The sequence below is a fragment of the Coenobita brevimanus genome, chromosome 64 (genome assembly GCF_032717465.1).
Source record: "Coenobita brevimanus isolate Jiangsu-jjx chromosome 64, ASM3271746v2, whole genome shotgun sequence".
Lineage (NCBI taxonomy): Eukaryota > Metazoa > Arthropoda > Malacostraca > Decapoda > Coenobitidae > Coenobita > Coenobita brevimanus.
Window position 1 is genome coordinate 11,371,057 of NC_137017.1, and position 18,054 is coordinate 11,389,110.

General features: G+C 42.1%; 1 protein-coding gene across 2 annotated transcripts in view; it reads left to right on the forward strand.

Annotated features, from left to right (window-relative positions):
• Positions 1–18,054, forward strand: part of LOC145404661 (dihydrolipoyl dehydrogenase, mitochondrial) — a 140,198-nt gene that overhangs the window by 94,948 nt on the left and 27,196 nt on the right. For both annotated transcript variants that reach the window (XM_080276200.1, XM_080276201.1), the window contains exons 5-6: positions 5,209–5,442; positions 5,798–6,010. In XM_080276200.1, coding sequence (XP_080132326.1) covers positions 5,209–5,442; positions 5,798–6,010 — 447 coding nt within the window. The remainder of the gene's footprint in view (positions 1–5,208; positions 5,443–5,797; positions 6,011–18,054) is intronic.

Below are 18,054 nucleotides of genomic sequence, written 5' to 3' on the forward strand. Positions count from 1 at the left end.
CCCGTTGTAGAGGTGGAGGAATGCAAGCAGACAGTTCAGAGAAGCAATGACCATTAAAGTAGCGATAGAAAAGAGATAAAGATGCAACAGTGCGGCGAAGAGACAGAGGTTGAAGGGAGTCAGTAAGAGGAGGAGAGTTAATGAGACGAAAAGCCTTTGACTCCACCCTATTGAGAAGAGCTGTATATGGGGAGCCTCCCCACACATGAGAGTTGTACTCCACACAGGGGCGGATAAAACCCCTGTATAGAGTCAACAATTGTGCAGGGGTAAAGAAAGAGCGGAGTCTGCTTAGCACACCCAATCTCTTGGAAGCAGATTTTACAAGAGATGTAATATGATCTTTCCAAGATAAGTCCCGAGTAAATGAAACCCCAAGCATGTTCAAGGATGATGCAGGATTAAGCTGAATATTATTAAATATTAGTGGGTTTACCTGTGGAAGATTTTGTCAGGTTGATAGGTGTAAGAACTGAGTCTTAGATGCATTAAAAACAACCATATTATTTTTACCCCAGTCAGAGATACGAGCCAAGTCAGACATTAGGTGTGCCATAGCCTCATCCCTTGTTTGCTGAAGTAACTGTTGAGATGGGCGTTGCGGGAACCGAATGGAAAGGTGAAGGGTGGAGTCATCAGCATATGAGTGGATCGGGTTAGATGTACAGCTTAGAAGATCATTGATGAATAAAAGGAAGAGAGTTGGTGATAGGACAGAGCCCTGAGGAACACCACTGTTGATAGATCTAGGAGAAGAACGATGGCCGTCTACAACAGCGGCTATAGAACGACCAGAAAGGAAGCTAGCGATGAAGGCACAGATAGAAGGATAGAAACCGTAGGAGGGCAGTTTGGAAATTAAAGATTTATGCCAGACTCGATCGAAAGCCTTTGAGATGTCAAGTGCAATGGCAAAGCTTTCGCCAAAGTCCCGAAAGGAGGATGACCAGGCGTCTGAAAGGTAGGTGAGATCACCAGTGGAGCATCCCTGATGGAACCCTTACTGACGATCGGAAAGAAGGTTGTGATAGGAAAGATGCCTTAAAATTTTTCTATTGAGAATTGACTCGAAAACTTTTGAAATACAGGACGTTAAAGCAATTGGACGATAGTTGGAGGGTTGGGAGTGGTCACCCTTCTTTGGGACTGGCTGAATGAGAGCAAACTTCCAGCAAGAAGGAAAGGTACAAGTTGACAGACAAAGACGAAAGAGTTTGCCTAGGCAGGGTGTAAGCACAGAAGCACAGTTCTTGAGAACAACAGGAGGGATCCCATCAGGCCCATGTGCCTTGTTAGTACTGAGGCCAGTGATGGCAGAAAATACATCAACTGAAGAAATTTTAATGTCAGCCATGAGGAAGTCAGAGGGGGGGAAGTGATTGAGGAACAGCACCAGAATCGTCTTAGGTGGAATTGGAGGAGAAAGTCTGTGCGAAGAGATCTGCTTTATTAGTAGAAGAAATAGCTACAGAACCATCAGAGTAGAAAAGAGGAGGGAAGGATGATGAGGTAAAGTTGTTAGAAAGATTTTTGGCAAGGTGCCAGAAGGAGTGGGAAGAATTAGAGTTGGAGAGTTGAGAGCATTTAGTATGGATGAAATTATTTTTAGTAGAGCGAAGAACAAACTTAGCACGATTCCGGGCAGAAACGTAAAGATGATGTGATTCAGGGGTGGGTTGGCTCCGGTACCTTTTGTAGGCCCTTTCCTTGTTGCGGACAGCATTAGAACAAGCGTGATTAAACCAAGGCTTTCTTGTGTTAGTCAAAGGATATGAAAAAGGAATGTATGCTTCCATGCCCGAGAGAATAACCTCCGTAATGCGCAAGGCACACTCAGATGGCTCCCGGCCATGGAAGCAATAATCATTCCAGGGAAAATCAAAGAAGTACTGCCTGAGGGCCTCCCAGTCCGCGGCTCCAAAATGCCACAGACGACGTTTCCCTGGAGGGTCCACAGGCCGTACCGGAGTGATAGGACAGGTTAAGGTGATAAGGTTGTGATCGGAGGAGCCCAACGGAGAGAAAAGATTAACAGAGTAAGCAGAAGGATTAGTTGTGAGGAAGAGGTCAAGTATGTTGGAGCTCTCTCCAAGGCGGTCAGGGATATGGGTAGGATGCTGTACAAGCTGCTCTAGGTCATTAAGGATAGAAAAGATGTAGGCTTGTTCACCAGGTGGATCCGTGAAAGGAGAGGAGAGCCAAAGGTGGTGGTGAACATTGAAATCTCCTAGAATGGAAATTTCAGAGAAAGGAGAAATGGATAGAATGTGTTCCATCGTAGAAGTAAGATAGTCGAAGAATTTTTGATAGTCAGTAGAATTAGGGGATAAGTAAACAGCACAGATATATTTAGTCAGAGAATGACAGGAAAGCCGAAGCCAGAGTGTAGAGAATTCAGAAGAATCGAGTTCAGGAACACAAGAGCAAGATAAGTCGTTGCGTATGTATACACAACAGCCACCTTTGGCTTTGAAATGAGTGTAGAGAAAGTAGGAGGATACAGAAAAGGGTTTGCTGTCAGTTGCCTCAGACAGCTGAGTCTCCGTTAGAAAAAGAAGGTGAGGTTTAGAGAAGGAGAGGTGGTGCTCAAGAGAGCGAAAGTTAGAGGAAAGGCCGCGAATGTTGCAGAAATGAAGAAGAAGAGAGTCAGACAGTGGTTCCAGGCACCTCGAGTCATCACCGGGAGAGGGGCGGATGGTGGGGGCTTTTATGGTCCTCCCCCCTGGGGACTCCGAGGCTTGGTGAAGAGACGCCATTTTAGTTAAATTTTGAATAGGAAGTGTAGTGTGTACTGTGCATGTAGTTTGGTGTAGATAGTTAGAGAAATTTGTACTGGAGAGTATACTGGCCTACTCTCTGTGTAACTGAGACACTGAAAAAGTTCAGCAAAGGGGGATGGTCTGGAACTAGTCCTGAGGGCTGATGAAACGGGAGCTCCAGCACTCCCTGTCATCAGCTTTCCATCCACCTCGGGAGTACTGCCCTGCTCGACTGGTGCTACAGTCTACTCCTCAGAAGGAGTAGGGGGGCGCAGGGAACGTGTCATTCAGTGGGGGGGATGAGAATTAGAAAAGGTTGGAAACCACTGGCTTAATGGCTTAAACCCTCAATGGCTGTGGGTTCAGAAGTTTGCGGGCACCCCTTGCCGGCCCCGGAACAATTTTTTAAGAACTCTACAATCAATGCATTTTTCTTTAAGATGTGAAGAGGATTGTCTGGCGCACCTAGCAATTTTTTTTTTTTTTTTTTCCCCCCCTAAACCCATTCTTTGAATTGCTATGATTCACGGAAGAATTGATAAAATTACAGTGCATGTGCCAAATGAGCAGAAACATCTGAGATGAAGCGAATGCCTGACTGCATGGGATGGTAGCCTCGAGTCGTGTAAACATACCAGTGACATTCGTTCCCATCCCATAATTGTTCACAGTTTTTCATAGCTTGCGCCAACTCGACCTCACTGACACCAGTACTGTAAAAGATTGTTCAACACCAGGGGTTATTAAGGGGTTAATGGAATACATTACTGTTTGCATCAGTACTCTTTCTTTCACATATAAACACAAAAACGAAAAAGAGAATGAGAGCTAAATATACGTTTAACTTTCAGCAGAAAGACCTGACCAATTCATTTCATATTCCTCCAGTTTATTTTCTGTATTCTCCCAACATTTTTTTTTTTTATAGAAGAAATCGCTGATTAGTGAAGTTGCTACTTATGAGTTCAGCTATTATGGGGTTCTACTGTATACAGTACAGTACTCTCTCCAAACACTTTTGTAATAATATAAGTAGTGATGACAGTGTTCACTATTACATATAAGATACTGAGTGCGTAAGTAATATTCCATATCATCTCGGCAGCCCAGGAAGTGTTGTCTGTGACTTGTAGGCCTACTGTGTCATTACACTTATATACGTTCACTATTTTCTGTATTTTCCGGATTCAGGTATAGGACAGTATTGATTACAGTATTGTACAGTATCATAAAGTATATGATACTCTCTCCAGACACATTTGTAATAATATAGTAGTGATGACAGTGTTCACCAATACATATAAGGTACTGAGTGGGTAAGTTTTCTATTATTCGGGAAATCTGAGTACCCAGTATCGGCCCGGTCCCATAGATACTGAATAATTGGACTTTTAATGTATTAAGCTATATCTTTCCTTCATTCTTTTGTGTACCTTCTGTCTACAGGTGACTCTACAGTGAGTGACAAGCCAAATGGTTTCCTGTACACCAGGAAAATATTTACTAAGCTGGGCAGTAACCATGTAATTAAATTACATTGTTTGATGGTTTAGTGGGTAATTAAGGCACTCCAATCGTATTGAGCCAGTGCAGGTTTATAACTAAGGGGTGGTTGGGGTTTATTGGTCATGTAATGCCACTTAGGGATGAGTGAGGCTGGTCACTCTCATCTTAAATGTCAAGACCAAGTTGCCTAGCCCTGGGCTCCGATGCTTCTCATGGGGCAACTCTGAATAGGATGATGAATGAATGAATGAATTACTTTGTTTGACTTCATGGACAGTTGTTTCAATATGTGTGGTTCATTTACAGTTGTTTCTATTTTATTGCAGTTTATTGAACAGTCATATTTCAGTATACAGTTATACAGTAGTGAATGTTATTTTGTTACCTTTTAAAGGTGACAAAAGCTATAAAAGCCAGTCCCCTATTAACCCTTTTTGAGGCATGGGGGCCTAAGGCTTGGCTACAGTAGTTCAGAGTAAAGTTAGTTGACTGATGTACACCACTGATTGCATGTTTTTGAAGGATTTGAACTGAGGCATGGCACTCCTGGCTTTCACCATGACTGGCACCCTTGGACAACCATTCATCTCGACTATTAAAATAGAAATCTTGGGAATAAATAATTGTTCTTGTCATTTTTTTTTTTTTTTTTCTTTTTTTATGTGGATGAGATCATCATCATCTGGACCTCCTTTCCCACCCTAGGGCAGGGTGAGATTATCTGGACATATCCAGAATGCAATGAAGACATTATTTCACTAAGGGTTAAGAGTTCTTAGCCAGTTGATGCTGTCATCATCATCATCATCATTATCATCATCCAGACCTCTTTTTCCCACCGTAGGTTAGGGTGAGATAGGGTTTGTAGAGCCTGGGGGGGGGGGAATGAGATATTTTCTGCATCTTAAGGGCAAGTAGCTTTAAAAACAAAATTTTTTCTCAGGGTCATGGCAAGATCACCAGTCAAAATGAAGTAACAGTCCTGGGTGAAGATGGTTCTGCCACTGAAGTTGTGAAAGCCAAAAACATCTTAATAGCCACTGGTTCAGAAGTGACACCATTCCCTGGCATTGAAATTGATGAGGAGACAATTGTTTCTTCAACTGGTGCTCTCAAATTGAAGAAAGTCCCAGAAACGATGATTCTCATTGGAGCAGGAGTCATAGGTCTGGAACTTGTAAGTATGGATTAAGTATGAATTATCTGGCTTTATATTTGGTAGAGGTAATAGTTGCAGTTTTATCACTCTGATGGGGCTGTAATAGGTTGGCTCAGTCAAGTCGTACATGGCTAAAATTATATCATGAGGGGGAGGACAGGCCACTAGTTTTTGAAGCAGGTGATGAAGATAGGTTGTGTCTGATACCTCAGTTGTACATCATTGTTGACTTCACTCTGATGTGGAATGCAGGCTGAATATGATAACCATGAGCAGTCTATAAAATTTTCACTAAAAAATTAGGGGACTTGCCTTTCCTTTTGCTATTAGAATTTTATGCATACAGCCAAAATTGACATATGTCTGATTTCAGGGTTCAGTGTGGTCTCGACTTGGGGCACAGGTCACCGCAGTGGAATTCCTGGATGCCATAGGTGGTGTCGGTATAGATGGAGAAATATCAAAGAACTTCCAAAGAATCCTCACCAAACAGGGAATCAAGTTTAAACTGAGCACAAAAGTTTTGGGTGCTAGAAAGGAAGGAGATACAGTAAAAGTTTCTGTGGAGGGAGTTAAAAACAATAAGGTTTGTAACTTTGTTTGTAATATCACTCAAAAAGTATCCTTACTAAAATGATGCGAGTCATTTTGACACAATGGATGACGAAATATGGAAGACCAACGCTATTCGAATTGCTCTACTGATTGTGGAGTCCAGCATTCACGTGAGTAAGGATGCTTTTTTAACAAGGGTACAGCATCAGGTATCTGTCCCAAGTAAAATATTAGTTTCGTCTCTCCATCATAATTTGCTTTTGTCTTCATAGTGTAGAAGGTCAAGGTAGGCCCTTCCAGATCTAGTGAGGCATGGTGTGGCAACTTATGACCCTTCTTACTCTTCATATTCTCCAACCCACTGTATCTGTTCAGATCAGCTTAGGTCACATATATAATTTCAGTCCTTTGCACCCATTCAGGCACAGCTAGGCCATATCAGGGCAGGTATCATCTAGGTCCATTCAGATCATTAGGTTTAGGGCTTTCAAATCCATTCATGCCCATTCATATCTGTTGCCGTCCATTCAGCTGAACTTTTTAGACTTTGCATTTCATTTAATCGATGTTCTGACTTTAGCAGATCAGGTCAGCCCTATTTTTAGCAAGTAGATCCTCCCAGGTTTACAGTGCACTCGCCAGTGTCATGCCTAATTGGTACCACAATCGCGTGGCGAAACTAAAAATCATGAAACTTGTGTGTATACTATGCATGTAATAAGTGGTAATTGGTTCTGGGGTCAGCTGCCTCATTCCCCCTTACCTACCCATTAATGACAATACCCCTACTGTAAATTATGTACAGTTCTATCTATCTGTCTATTGCCAGACGCCTCAATCCCGTTTGGGGTGGCCACAAACAAATCGCCTCCAAGTCGCCCTGTCCCCCGCCATTTCACTGCCCTGCTCCCAACTCACACCCCTCTCTCTCATATACCTCTCCACCCCATCCCTCCATCTCATCCTTGGCCTCCCCCTCCCTCTTCCCCCTTCCACCTCACTCACACACATTCTCTTCGTCAGTCTTTCACCCTCCATCCTCTCCACATGGCCAAACCACCTCATTGTGTTCCTCATAACACTTCCTATCTCATCCACATCCAAACCACAACGCTCCTTTATATCCTCATTCGTCAGCCTGTCTCTCCATGTGACTCCAGAGGCTCCCCTTAAATAACTCATTTCCACTGCTCTCACTCTTGACTTGTGTCCTTCCAACAACGTCCAAGCTTCACTTCCATACGTTAGGGTTGGTATCACAATACTGTCATGTAGTAATCAGACATATACAGACAGACCCTGAGATATGGTACCCTTAGATGCAATACCCTGGCTTAGCAATGGGGTAGAAATGCCACCCTACCCTGCCAAACGATGGCTTGATTGGTAGAGAGGTGGCATGCAGTCCTACCGGACCCAGGTTCAAATCCCCACTGGGGCAGGGAATAGGTTAAGGATTCGAATTTCATAAAAAGCAGACTTTATTGATCTACCAGAAGACCTGCCAACATGTTGTAAAAATACCCCTGCTAATACCAATACACCAGTCCTGTATGAGACAGCCCTATCATGTTTTCAGTATGGACGGTGGGTGTTAGCGTCGTAGTGGTGACATGTAGAGGTGTATAGTATGTAGGAGGACTACTGGGCCTTGGGAACAGGCTATGAAGCCTATGCCCAGAGTCGGACACATAGAAAAAAAAGAGCGATGGCCAAACCTCGGTATATATATATATATATATATATATATATATATTTTTTTTTTTTTTTTTAACCAATTTTGATGATATTTTAGACTTAAATTTTGTGTTTAGGTAGATTTATAAACTGTTTTTAGACTTGGCTTAGTGTGTTTTAGTCATAAGTGGGGTGAACATTGTTATTTTGGGGTACAGTTTACTAAGTTTGATTTTTTCCAGAGTTAATTTTAATGATTTTCAGATTTTATTTTTGGGTTTAGGTGAGTTATGAACTGCTTTTAGGCTTAGTTTAGCTTGTTTTAAAGCTATTTGGGGTTTAGGTTAACCAGAAACTTGTTTTTGGACTCATTTGGGTGGGTTTAGGACTTGGTTAGGGGGGGAAACCCAAGGCTCAGAAATGCATCGCTTTACATGTTAAATCAACCCTGTTACTGGTGTAGTTACCTAGTGATGAATTGGTGAAATAGGAGATGTGAAGATAAAGTAGGAAGATAAGATGAGCCATCAAGAACGTTAAATAATTTTTTAAGGGTTTCCTTAACAGTTTTGCTGCCCCTAGTTGAAGAATTCAGGACCTCACTATTTTCCCTCTGTTTGCTCAGCTGTCAAGAGATCATTAAAAGATTTTAGTTTTTCTGCTTCTGGGCAGAATAACATTATATGTTTTTCCCTGAACAACGGAGGAGAGACCTTTGTCCTTGACTGTAAGTGGGTATCGTGTGGGAGGCCAAAATGAGAGTATTTTTCGATAACAGTCCAGAACTGCCTTCTTGGCGGCACCTTATTGGCTATGTTTAGGATGTGATAACTTTTAATTCGTAGCAGGTGCCTCCATTGTTTGAGATTGTCTTTAGGTTATAATTAAGATAGCCTGGTGACTAGTTAGCCTGGAGAGGCGGAGTAGAGCTACTAGAAAGCTTTAGGGAATAGCGAGAGAGTGACTTTTTTGTGGCACTTTTCGGCATATTTTCACACACTACTAAACACGTTACATTGATTACAAAATACACTGTTTGTGCACCATTTCCCCTTTTTGGTTCACTTCACCATATAACACTATTGTGTGGATTATATCTGAATTATGTCATTGACAAGTTCTCCAAGTTCTTCAAGTTGTGCAGGTACGTAGCCTCCACCGATGATAATATGGTTAGGTAAGAGAAATAATTCATTTTATATTTGTATTATGAGGCCTATGTGAATACCCCTTTTTTGTAAACAAACAGTGGTTTCTTTTTGAGTGTATGTTACAGTGTAAAGTAAAGTAAGTTAGTTTTGCTGTGAGCTTTACCTTACCCCTTTTGGTGATTAATTAAGGGTTAAGAGTGCACCATAATATATGCGCCCATAACAAGTTGGCGACCCTGCCAGGATAGCTCTGTGACATAATATTGGCAACCTTGGCCACATACACAGTGCCTACTCTTACCTACTCCACTATAATCAGTAGTCATGGACCTAATGAGTGATAGTGATGTGAAAACATCTTTGGATTCTAAACCTTCCCCAACCAGAGTGAAAACACTCACAAAACACGAGCTCATATTGCTTGCCCAGGCCTTACAATTGATATTTTCTGGCACAATCACTATGACTTATTTACTTGATCTAATATTGGACACCATGTTTTAGCAAAGTGAGTCCTCCGTAGTTAGTCCTGAGCCACTTGATACGGCACAAGGTGTTGACCCTGAGGTTTTGGCATCAGAGATACCTGGCCCCAGTGATTTTTCTGCTCATGATACTAGTGACAAAGTGCAACTTGAGCTAGCCAGAACTGAACTGAGAGAACTAGAAGCTTAAGCTAAAATGAGAGAACTGGAAGTTCAAGCTAAAATTATAGAACAAGAATCACAAGCGAAAATTAGAAAACAAGAACTGCAAGCTAAAATGAGAGAACTGGAATTACAAGCTCAAATGAGACAAAAGGAAATGGATCATGAATTCAGACTGAAGCACCCTGGTAGTTCACTTCGAGCTAGTAGTTCGTCTGCCAGGGAATCTTTTGATGTTACCAGGAACATTAAGTTAGTACCTCCCTTTAATGAGCAAGATGTCACTGAGAACTTCCAAATGTTTGAAAATGTGGCAGGTTGTCTCTCTTGGCCAAAAGACTCCTGGTCAGTATTGCTGCAGAGTGTTTTGAAAGGAAAGGCCCAAGAGGCTTATATTTCTGTATCAGCTGATGAATGTACTAAACTATGATTGTTTAAAAGATACCATTCTCAAAGCATATGATCTTGTTCCAGAGGCATATAGGCTTAAATTTAGATCTGCTTTTAAAGAAAAACATCAGTCTCAAAGCATATGAGCTTGTTCCAGAGGCATATAGGCTTAAATTTAGATCTTCTTTTAAAGAAAAAGATCAGACTCATGTGGAATACGCTGGCATACTCACAGACATATTTGATCAATGGTTACATTGTAAGAAAGTTGACTATTTCTCTAAATTGAGAGAATGATCTTGGAGAACTTCACTGGTAACATAGATAGGGATGTTGTTACGCACTTAGTAGGGAGAGATTTAGATACCCTAGCTGGGACGAGGTCATTAAGTGTGACCTTAGGGTTAAGGGACTGAACTGGGAGGCTGCAATGGATCGTGCAGCGTGGAGAGCCACCATTAGGTGACCAAGGCCGACACATGCAAGCATGTTGGAGCCTTTAAAAACGAAACGAAAACGAAACGAATTCATAAGCATGAATGTAAGCCTCAGTCATTTGTCAAGGGTAAGAGAGTGAACCAACCATTTTTTTGTGAACCCATCTTCTGGCAAACGCAAGTTAATGTCAAGTGACACTTCTGGGAACACTGCAACCCCAGAGCATGTTAGTTCCACAAAAGTAAATGAGGACAGTGTTGGCAGAGGGTCAAGAAAAAGTGTCAGATTTTGCCAGTAATGCCAGAAAACAGGGCACTTGGAGGATTGGTGCTGGAAAAAAAATTAGGGAAAAGTTCCAACGTGAAACCTGTTACTCTGGTAAACTCTTGGGGATCTTTTGACACCAACAGAGGGCAGCCACCCACAGATATTGTTAGCGGTAGTCAGACCCCCCCCCCCAGCAGGTGTATGTTGTTGATAAGGCCAGAGTCGAGCAGTCAGACTCCTGTAGAGCCATTGTTAGACATTAGTAAGACTGGAGCAGTGCAACCATCAGGATCATGTGAGGGTGGTAATAAGATTCCATCAGAGTGTCCTCCCCCAAGCAGTACACAAAGTGACTCCTTCCCAGATCATTTATTTGCTACCTTCATAGCTAAGGGGTTAGTTCCACTTGATGGGAAAAGTGGTAAGGAAGCCACTATACTTAGAGACACAGGAGCTTGACAGTCACTATTGTTGAAGGGGATAGTTGATTTAGCTGACCCTAATGAATGTGTCTTTTTGCAGGGTATAGCTAAGTTTGTATCTGTTCCCTTAGTTGAGGTGAAGCTCTAGTCAGAGTTACTTACTGGTTCAGTACGTGTAGGTGTTGTTGACCAGCTGCCTGTACAAGGGGTCACTTTCCTTTTGGATAATGACTTGGCAGGAGGACAAGTGAGTGCTGTTCCCTGCGTGTCGAAAGACCCCCCCGAGTGAGGATTGGACTAAAGAGGTAGAAGCTGTATGTCATAAATTGTTTCCCGCTTGTGTTGTAATTAGAGCTGTGTCGGCGCAAGCCAGCCATGATAATGTTGACAGTAATGGCAGTGGCAATGCGGACGATGATATTGGGCTGACTCTGAGGTTGATGATTCTCCCCAGACATGTAAGTGCAAGGTTAGCTGATATGCAAAGATTGGATCTGGAGATAGCCACTCTAATTGACTCAGCAGTTAGAGAAGATGAATGTAAGTCTGAATTGTCGGAATGTTATTATTTAAGGCCAAACAATGTGTTCATGTGAAGATGGAGACCTCCTAGTGTTGCTTATGATGATGAGTGGGAGACTGTGCATCAGGTGATGGTTCCAAGACCCTGTAGGCAAAAAATTATGTTCATTGCTCTTGAGTCTTCTTTAGCAGGTCACTTTGGGGTGAGGAAGACTATCCTGCATCTGGCAGCATTTTTACTGGCCTGGAATCCGTCGATATGTCTCCCAGTTTTGTAGGTCATGTCACACCTGTCAGCTAGTCAGTAAAGAGCAGTAAGTCCATCCCTGCGGCTCCTTTGATTCCTCTACCTGTTTTATGAGGCTTCATTCAGTAGAGTCATTGTGGACATTGTTGGCTCTTTGCCTAAAACCTCCTCTGGCCACCAGTACATCCTTACAATGCTAGACATGGCCACTAGATATCCCAAAGCCATTACCTTCAGAAATATTTCAGCTAAATTGGTTGTAAAGGAGATGCTGACTTTCTTTACCCATTTTGGTCTCCTTAAGGAAGTTCAGTCAGATCAAGGCAGTAATTTTAATTCCAGACTGTTTAGACAAACTCTGAAGGAGCTAGGAATCTCCCAGATCACTTCCTCAGCATTTCATCCTCAGAGTCAGGGTGCATTAGAGAGGTATCATCAGACTATGAAGAGTATGCTTGAAAAGTTGTGTGTTAGTGAAAATGAATGGGACAAGTGTTTGCCCTTCCTACTATTTGCAACCAGAGGGACATCGAGTGAGTCCTTGGGCTGCTCCCCATTTCAGTTAATCTTTGGCCATGAAGTAAGAGGTCCTCTTAAACTACTTAAAGAGCAATAGGTCAAGGCTGATGACCAAATTACCTTGCTACAACATGTGTCAGAATTTTAAAAAAGACTGGCCTATAGGATGGAAGTAGTCAGAGCACACTTTGAGTCATCTCAGGAGAAGATGAAGAGGAGGCATGACCACTCTAAGAAAGTTAGGAACAGAGTGTTTCACCCAGGAAGTCAGGTTCTTGTCTTGCGTCCCATTCATGGTCAGCCTCTGCAGGCAAGTTTTGTGGGCCCATATGTAGTAGAGAAGAGGGTAGGTGAAGTAAATTATGTCGTCTTAACCCCAGACCTGAGGAAGAAACGAAGATTGTGCCATGTAAATATGTTAACCCCTTCACACTCATGCTGCAGGGCGTCACGTAGCCCTCCCATCCCACCCTCCAGACCATAAGCATGCATAAAGAATACTTAACAGAAAATACTTATTTTGTCTCCAGTTAAGTGTCATTATGTTCCCTTTCCTTATACATGCAATATATTTAACATATATATTCATTACATAAACATATCTTACTGTAAGTCAGGGGATACGGTGGAGGGGCTTGATGAAGAAAGTGTTGGGGTGTTCTAGTTATTTCTTGGCTTTGTGACACACCACCTGGCCCTGGCTGTGAATCCTCTGCCATTTCACCATGAAGTGGTCCATGGAGCACAGACCTGCCAGGGCACCCAGGGCAGTAGTAGACAGTGTCCTTTCCCTTCTTTTCCTTCCTGGTGCACACTTGGCATATATTTTGCTTCCTCAACTTTGCATGGCAGACCCAGGCATGACACAGTTCTTTTACTTTGATTGCTTTCATAGGCCTTTTCATGTTCATGGCCTCCTCCTGTCTGATGAGAGCCTCAGCACCACGACTTTTCTCACGCAATCACTACTGACTGACATCCTTTATGTACTGAAGAAATTCCCCTTCGTACCGAGAACCATTTCTGTACACAGTGAATGAATTTAGGAGATTCCAAAAAATGAAGTGAGCCCCAAGTTTCTTGAATCAGGCAAGGCTCTTCCTTTGAAAGGCATACGGCTCCAGTAATTGGTCAGCCATATCAATGTTTCCCATTCTACTGTTTTATTTCTCAGTATGCAGGATTTATTGTAGAACACAGTTTTGTCTCCAAAGTATGTCGTACATTTCTCAACTATGCCAGCTGTATATTTTGTGGTAAGTACTGTAACTTCTTTTTTGTCATGGTTCCTCACAATGAAGGTATTTCCTTGTCTCGCAAACACTCTCTAACTTCTCTGTCATAATACTCTTGGGAGGCCCTCTGCCACTTCTCACTACCCCAGTCAACATGGTGTTACATGTTAGCAAGTAATCACTAAGTCGGAGACTGGTATACCAGTTATCTGTCACAGTATGTTGACCATGGTCTAATAAATCCTTCATGAGGTGCACAACATTGTCTTCTGATATGGTGAGGATTTTTGCTGTAGGGTCCTCTACTTTGAACTCTCCCTTGCTGTAGTAGATATCAAATTTCCAGGAATAGCCATCACACCCATCACCAGAGGGACATAGTACAAACACTTTGATGCCATAACATGCTCTTTTTGTTTTTATGAACTGTCTAAGTGCAAGATGTCCATTCCACAAAATTAGTGCCTCATCAGTTGCAACATGTTAGCCTGGTCACATTGTTGACTGACATCTCTCCCTCAGTAGCTCCAAAAAGGGTTCAGTCCTGGTGTGTTGGTCATTTTTCTTCACAGTTGCAGCAGAGGAAAACCTCAGGAACTTCAAAATTGTAAGAAATCTGTTCCTGCTCATCACATCACTACAAAATATTTTTGGACCTCCATAACGCACACTGTGAGACCAGTACATATGCATATCTGGGTACTGCAACACCCCCATCACCATCAGTAGTCCTGTGAAAACATGCGTTTCATCAGTTGTAACTGGTCTCCATTTTAGGCCATATACTTTACTTTTACTAGGATTGACAGCCCAGTACACATCAGCCCTCTCATTCACCCATGAACATAATTTTGACATCACTTCATCATCAAGAAAATGACTAAAAGAACTCCCAGGAGTAGCAAAAGTAGCAGGCCTCATATCCTGGGCAGCACCGTCACTGAAGGCGGGATGGGCGTCTGGCCTTGGTCTGTAAAAGTGTCAACCAGAAACCTCCACCCACTCTCCTCAATCGGGTCATCTTTCCTCCATAATTCATTATCACTTAGTGATAACTCACTGTCAGTACTGTCATCCTCGCTGGACTCCCCCAGCACATACGATGCATCAGAATACTGTATTCGTCACTACTGTCTGACATGGCTACGTATTCCTGAAAACAATCACAGAAAAAAATCACAATTAATTCCCAGTATGGCAATGCACAGATACGACTATCGACGTTATCCTACTTCCTTGAGTGCCAGACACAAACTGAGAGCCAAGTATAAAGTAAGAGCCAATAAAACTTCTGTGGTGAGCAGTGACATTTCAGATGACATCATTTGTCTGAGCTGTCATTGGTTGGTGGGTGGAGCTTATTTTTCTTTCCCAGTGAGGTATACCAGGCTCAGAGAATGCATATAGGCCAATAAACTACATCCCAGTACATACAGATGTTATGGGACATAAAAGGCTACGTTATGGGCAACATTACTGAGCACTTTGCAAACGAAAATACATATGTCCTGGGCGCAAAGGGGTTAAAGGAGTACCATAGGTGAGATGTGGACCCCTCTAGTGCTGCATGCATGGTGTTGGCTATCGAGTTAGGAGAGGACGAGGGCTACCCTTTGACTTTGAACCAGATGACTGGTTGGAGAAAAAACCAGGACGGATGGAGTACGTTAACTGATAAACTCTCCCATTTGACAGCAGAGCGGTGTCCCAAACTTGTTGCCCCTCTCAGGAAGTTCCCTGATGTGTTCTGGGACATCCCAGGACAGACAGAAGTGGCACTGCACGACGTGGATGTTGGAGATGCCAGCCCTGTAAAACAGTCACCTAACCGGGCAAGTCCTCTGAAGCAGACCATCATCCAAGAGAAACTGACTTACATGTTGCACCAGGGGTTAATTGAGCCATGTCAAAGCAAGTGGTGCTCCCCGGTCATATTGGTTCCAAAACCCGGTGGGTCATATCGTTTTTGTATTGTTTATTGTAAAGTCAGCTCCCTTACTAAGACTGACACTTACCCACTTCCTAGTGCAAAGTTTATTACAAAATTAGGTTTGATGAAGGGATCTTGGCAAGTCCCACTCACAGAAAGGGTCCAAGAAATTTCCTGTTTTGTGGTCGGTGGCAATACTGTACAAGCAAACCCCGATTTACAATACCCCTAGATCCAATTCCCTGGAATAGTAATGGGGTAGAAATACCACCCTACCCCACCCATCGTAGGCCTACCCCCAGTTTTGCGATGGATTTATATTTATTTATTTATTTTTTACTGATATTAATGATATTTTGGCCTTAAATTTGTGTTTTGGTTGATTTATAAACTGTTTTTAGACTTTGATTAATATTTATTTGTCATAGATGGAATGAACATTGTCATTTGGGGTACGGATTCTCGCCCATCAGATGAGGTACAAAACAGTGTGGACAACTAAGTGACTCAACAGAGAACATTTCATGTTTGCCCATTAAACATCTAACCTATCATGGAGTACACAATAATAATTTTAAATAAATATTAATATTTATGAAAGCCTTAAAGAGTAAATATTTAATGCATTAATGAAAGCTGTGATATCGGTAAATCATGTGTTTACATTTGGGCTGTTCAAGGAAAAACGCTTTGAAAATACTAAGGAATTTCTAAATAAATGCTGGAAAATAAGAGAGAAGAAAATAAAGGAGCTCAGCAACCAGAACAGTAGCTAAAATGACATAAAGAGGGACCGTTGAAAAGGCTATCCCGATCACATCATCGATTGATAATCATGTGATTTTTAAATTCAGGCTGTTTAAGGGAAAATGCTTTGAAAATACATAGGAATTTTTAAATAAATGTTGGAAAATAAGAGAGAAGAAAATAAAGGAGCTTAGCAACCAGAACAGTAGCTAAAACGGCATAAAGAGGGGTCGTTGAAAACACTGTCCCAATTGCATCATCAAGCGATAAATCATGTGTTTACTTTTGGGCTGTTCAAGGAAAACACTTTGAAAATACAAAGGAATTTCTAAATAAATGTTGGAAAATAAGAGAGAAGAAAATAAAGGAGCTCAACAACCAGAACAGTAGCTAAAACAACATAAAGAGGGGCCATTGAAAAGGCTATCCTGATCGCATCATCAGTCGCATTCCCTGTCAAAATGTCAACGATTCTCCATCACAACAATTCACACCTTGGACAATTCTGCATCATTCTTACATTATTATTATGCATAACAGATGTTTTCTTTCCTCCTCCTCCTGCCAGTGAGTGACTTAACACTGAGTGACAAGCCAAATGGTTTCCTGTACACCAGGAAACCTTTTACTATGCTGAGTGGTAACCATATAACCAAATTATGGCACCTGGAGGTTTAGTGGGTACTGCAATTAAGGTGCTCCAATCAGATTGAGCCTGTGTAGGTTTATATCCAAGGAGTGGTTGGGGTTTATTGCTTATATAATACCATTCAGGGATGATTGAGGTCACTCTCATCTTAAATGTAAGGACCAACTTGCCTAGACCCAGGCTCATACACTCTTCATGGGGTAATGTATGATTGTCTGATGGATGGATAACATATTTATTTAATTGTCCCTGGACCATCTGATGGTGGGATTGTATACATTGCTGCTGCTGCTTCTCAACCAAGTTTGAATACGTGTCGGAGATCGCATTCTCCAGTGACCTTGACTGGGTACATGTGAGACCGGCACTGGTTTTAGGCTTAGGTTAGCTTCTTTTGCAGCAGTTAGGCCATTTAGATTGGCTTTAACCCCTACATGCTGGGGTTTTTCCGATGTCGCATGCTCCTCCCTACGGGGGATATCTGTGACGGAAAAAGATACCCCTACTTCAGACCCTGAAATCTGCCAAACTATAACAGCTAGAGAAAAAATGAAAGGTGTTAAGACTCACCAACTCTTCCTTTTTCAAATGAAAGTATCCCCACATCTCCAGGTGGTCCTGTCAGATATCCGTGACGGAAAAAGATACCCCTATTTCAGACCCTAATATCTGCCAAACTATAACAGCCAGAGAAAAAATGAAAGATACATAAGACTCATCAACTCTTCCTCTTTCAAATGAAAGTATCCCCACGTCTCCAGGTGGTCCTGGCGATGAGTAAGGATAAGTTAAAGTTCAAAGGGTGGTGTCTATACACATCAGCCAGCGCATAGAGATTAAACTATTTTTTTTTTACTCATTTGGGTGGGTTTAGGACTTTGTTGGGGGGGAACCCAAGACTCAGTAATGCATCCCTGTACTTTACATTTTAAATCTACCCCAAGATACAAAACTCCACCTAGCGATGGGTTTTTACTTAACCAATTGCATTGTTAAACCGGAGTTTGCCTGTACTTATAAATGTGAAGCCATGCCCTGTGGTATGAAGAATGCTCCTGCCCCCTTCAAGAGACTGATGAATGATCTCACCAAGGACCTGAAGGGATGTGTTACTTATATTTATGATGTTATTTTTGGCAACATCTGGGAACAACACTTGAGCCAACTAGGTGCCTTGCTGCAGAGAATGTCCTCTGCTAATTTAGTGCTTAATTTAACTAAATGCGAATTTGTA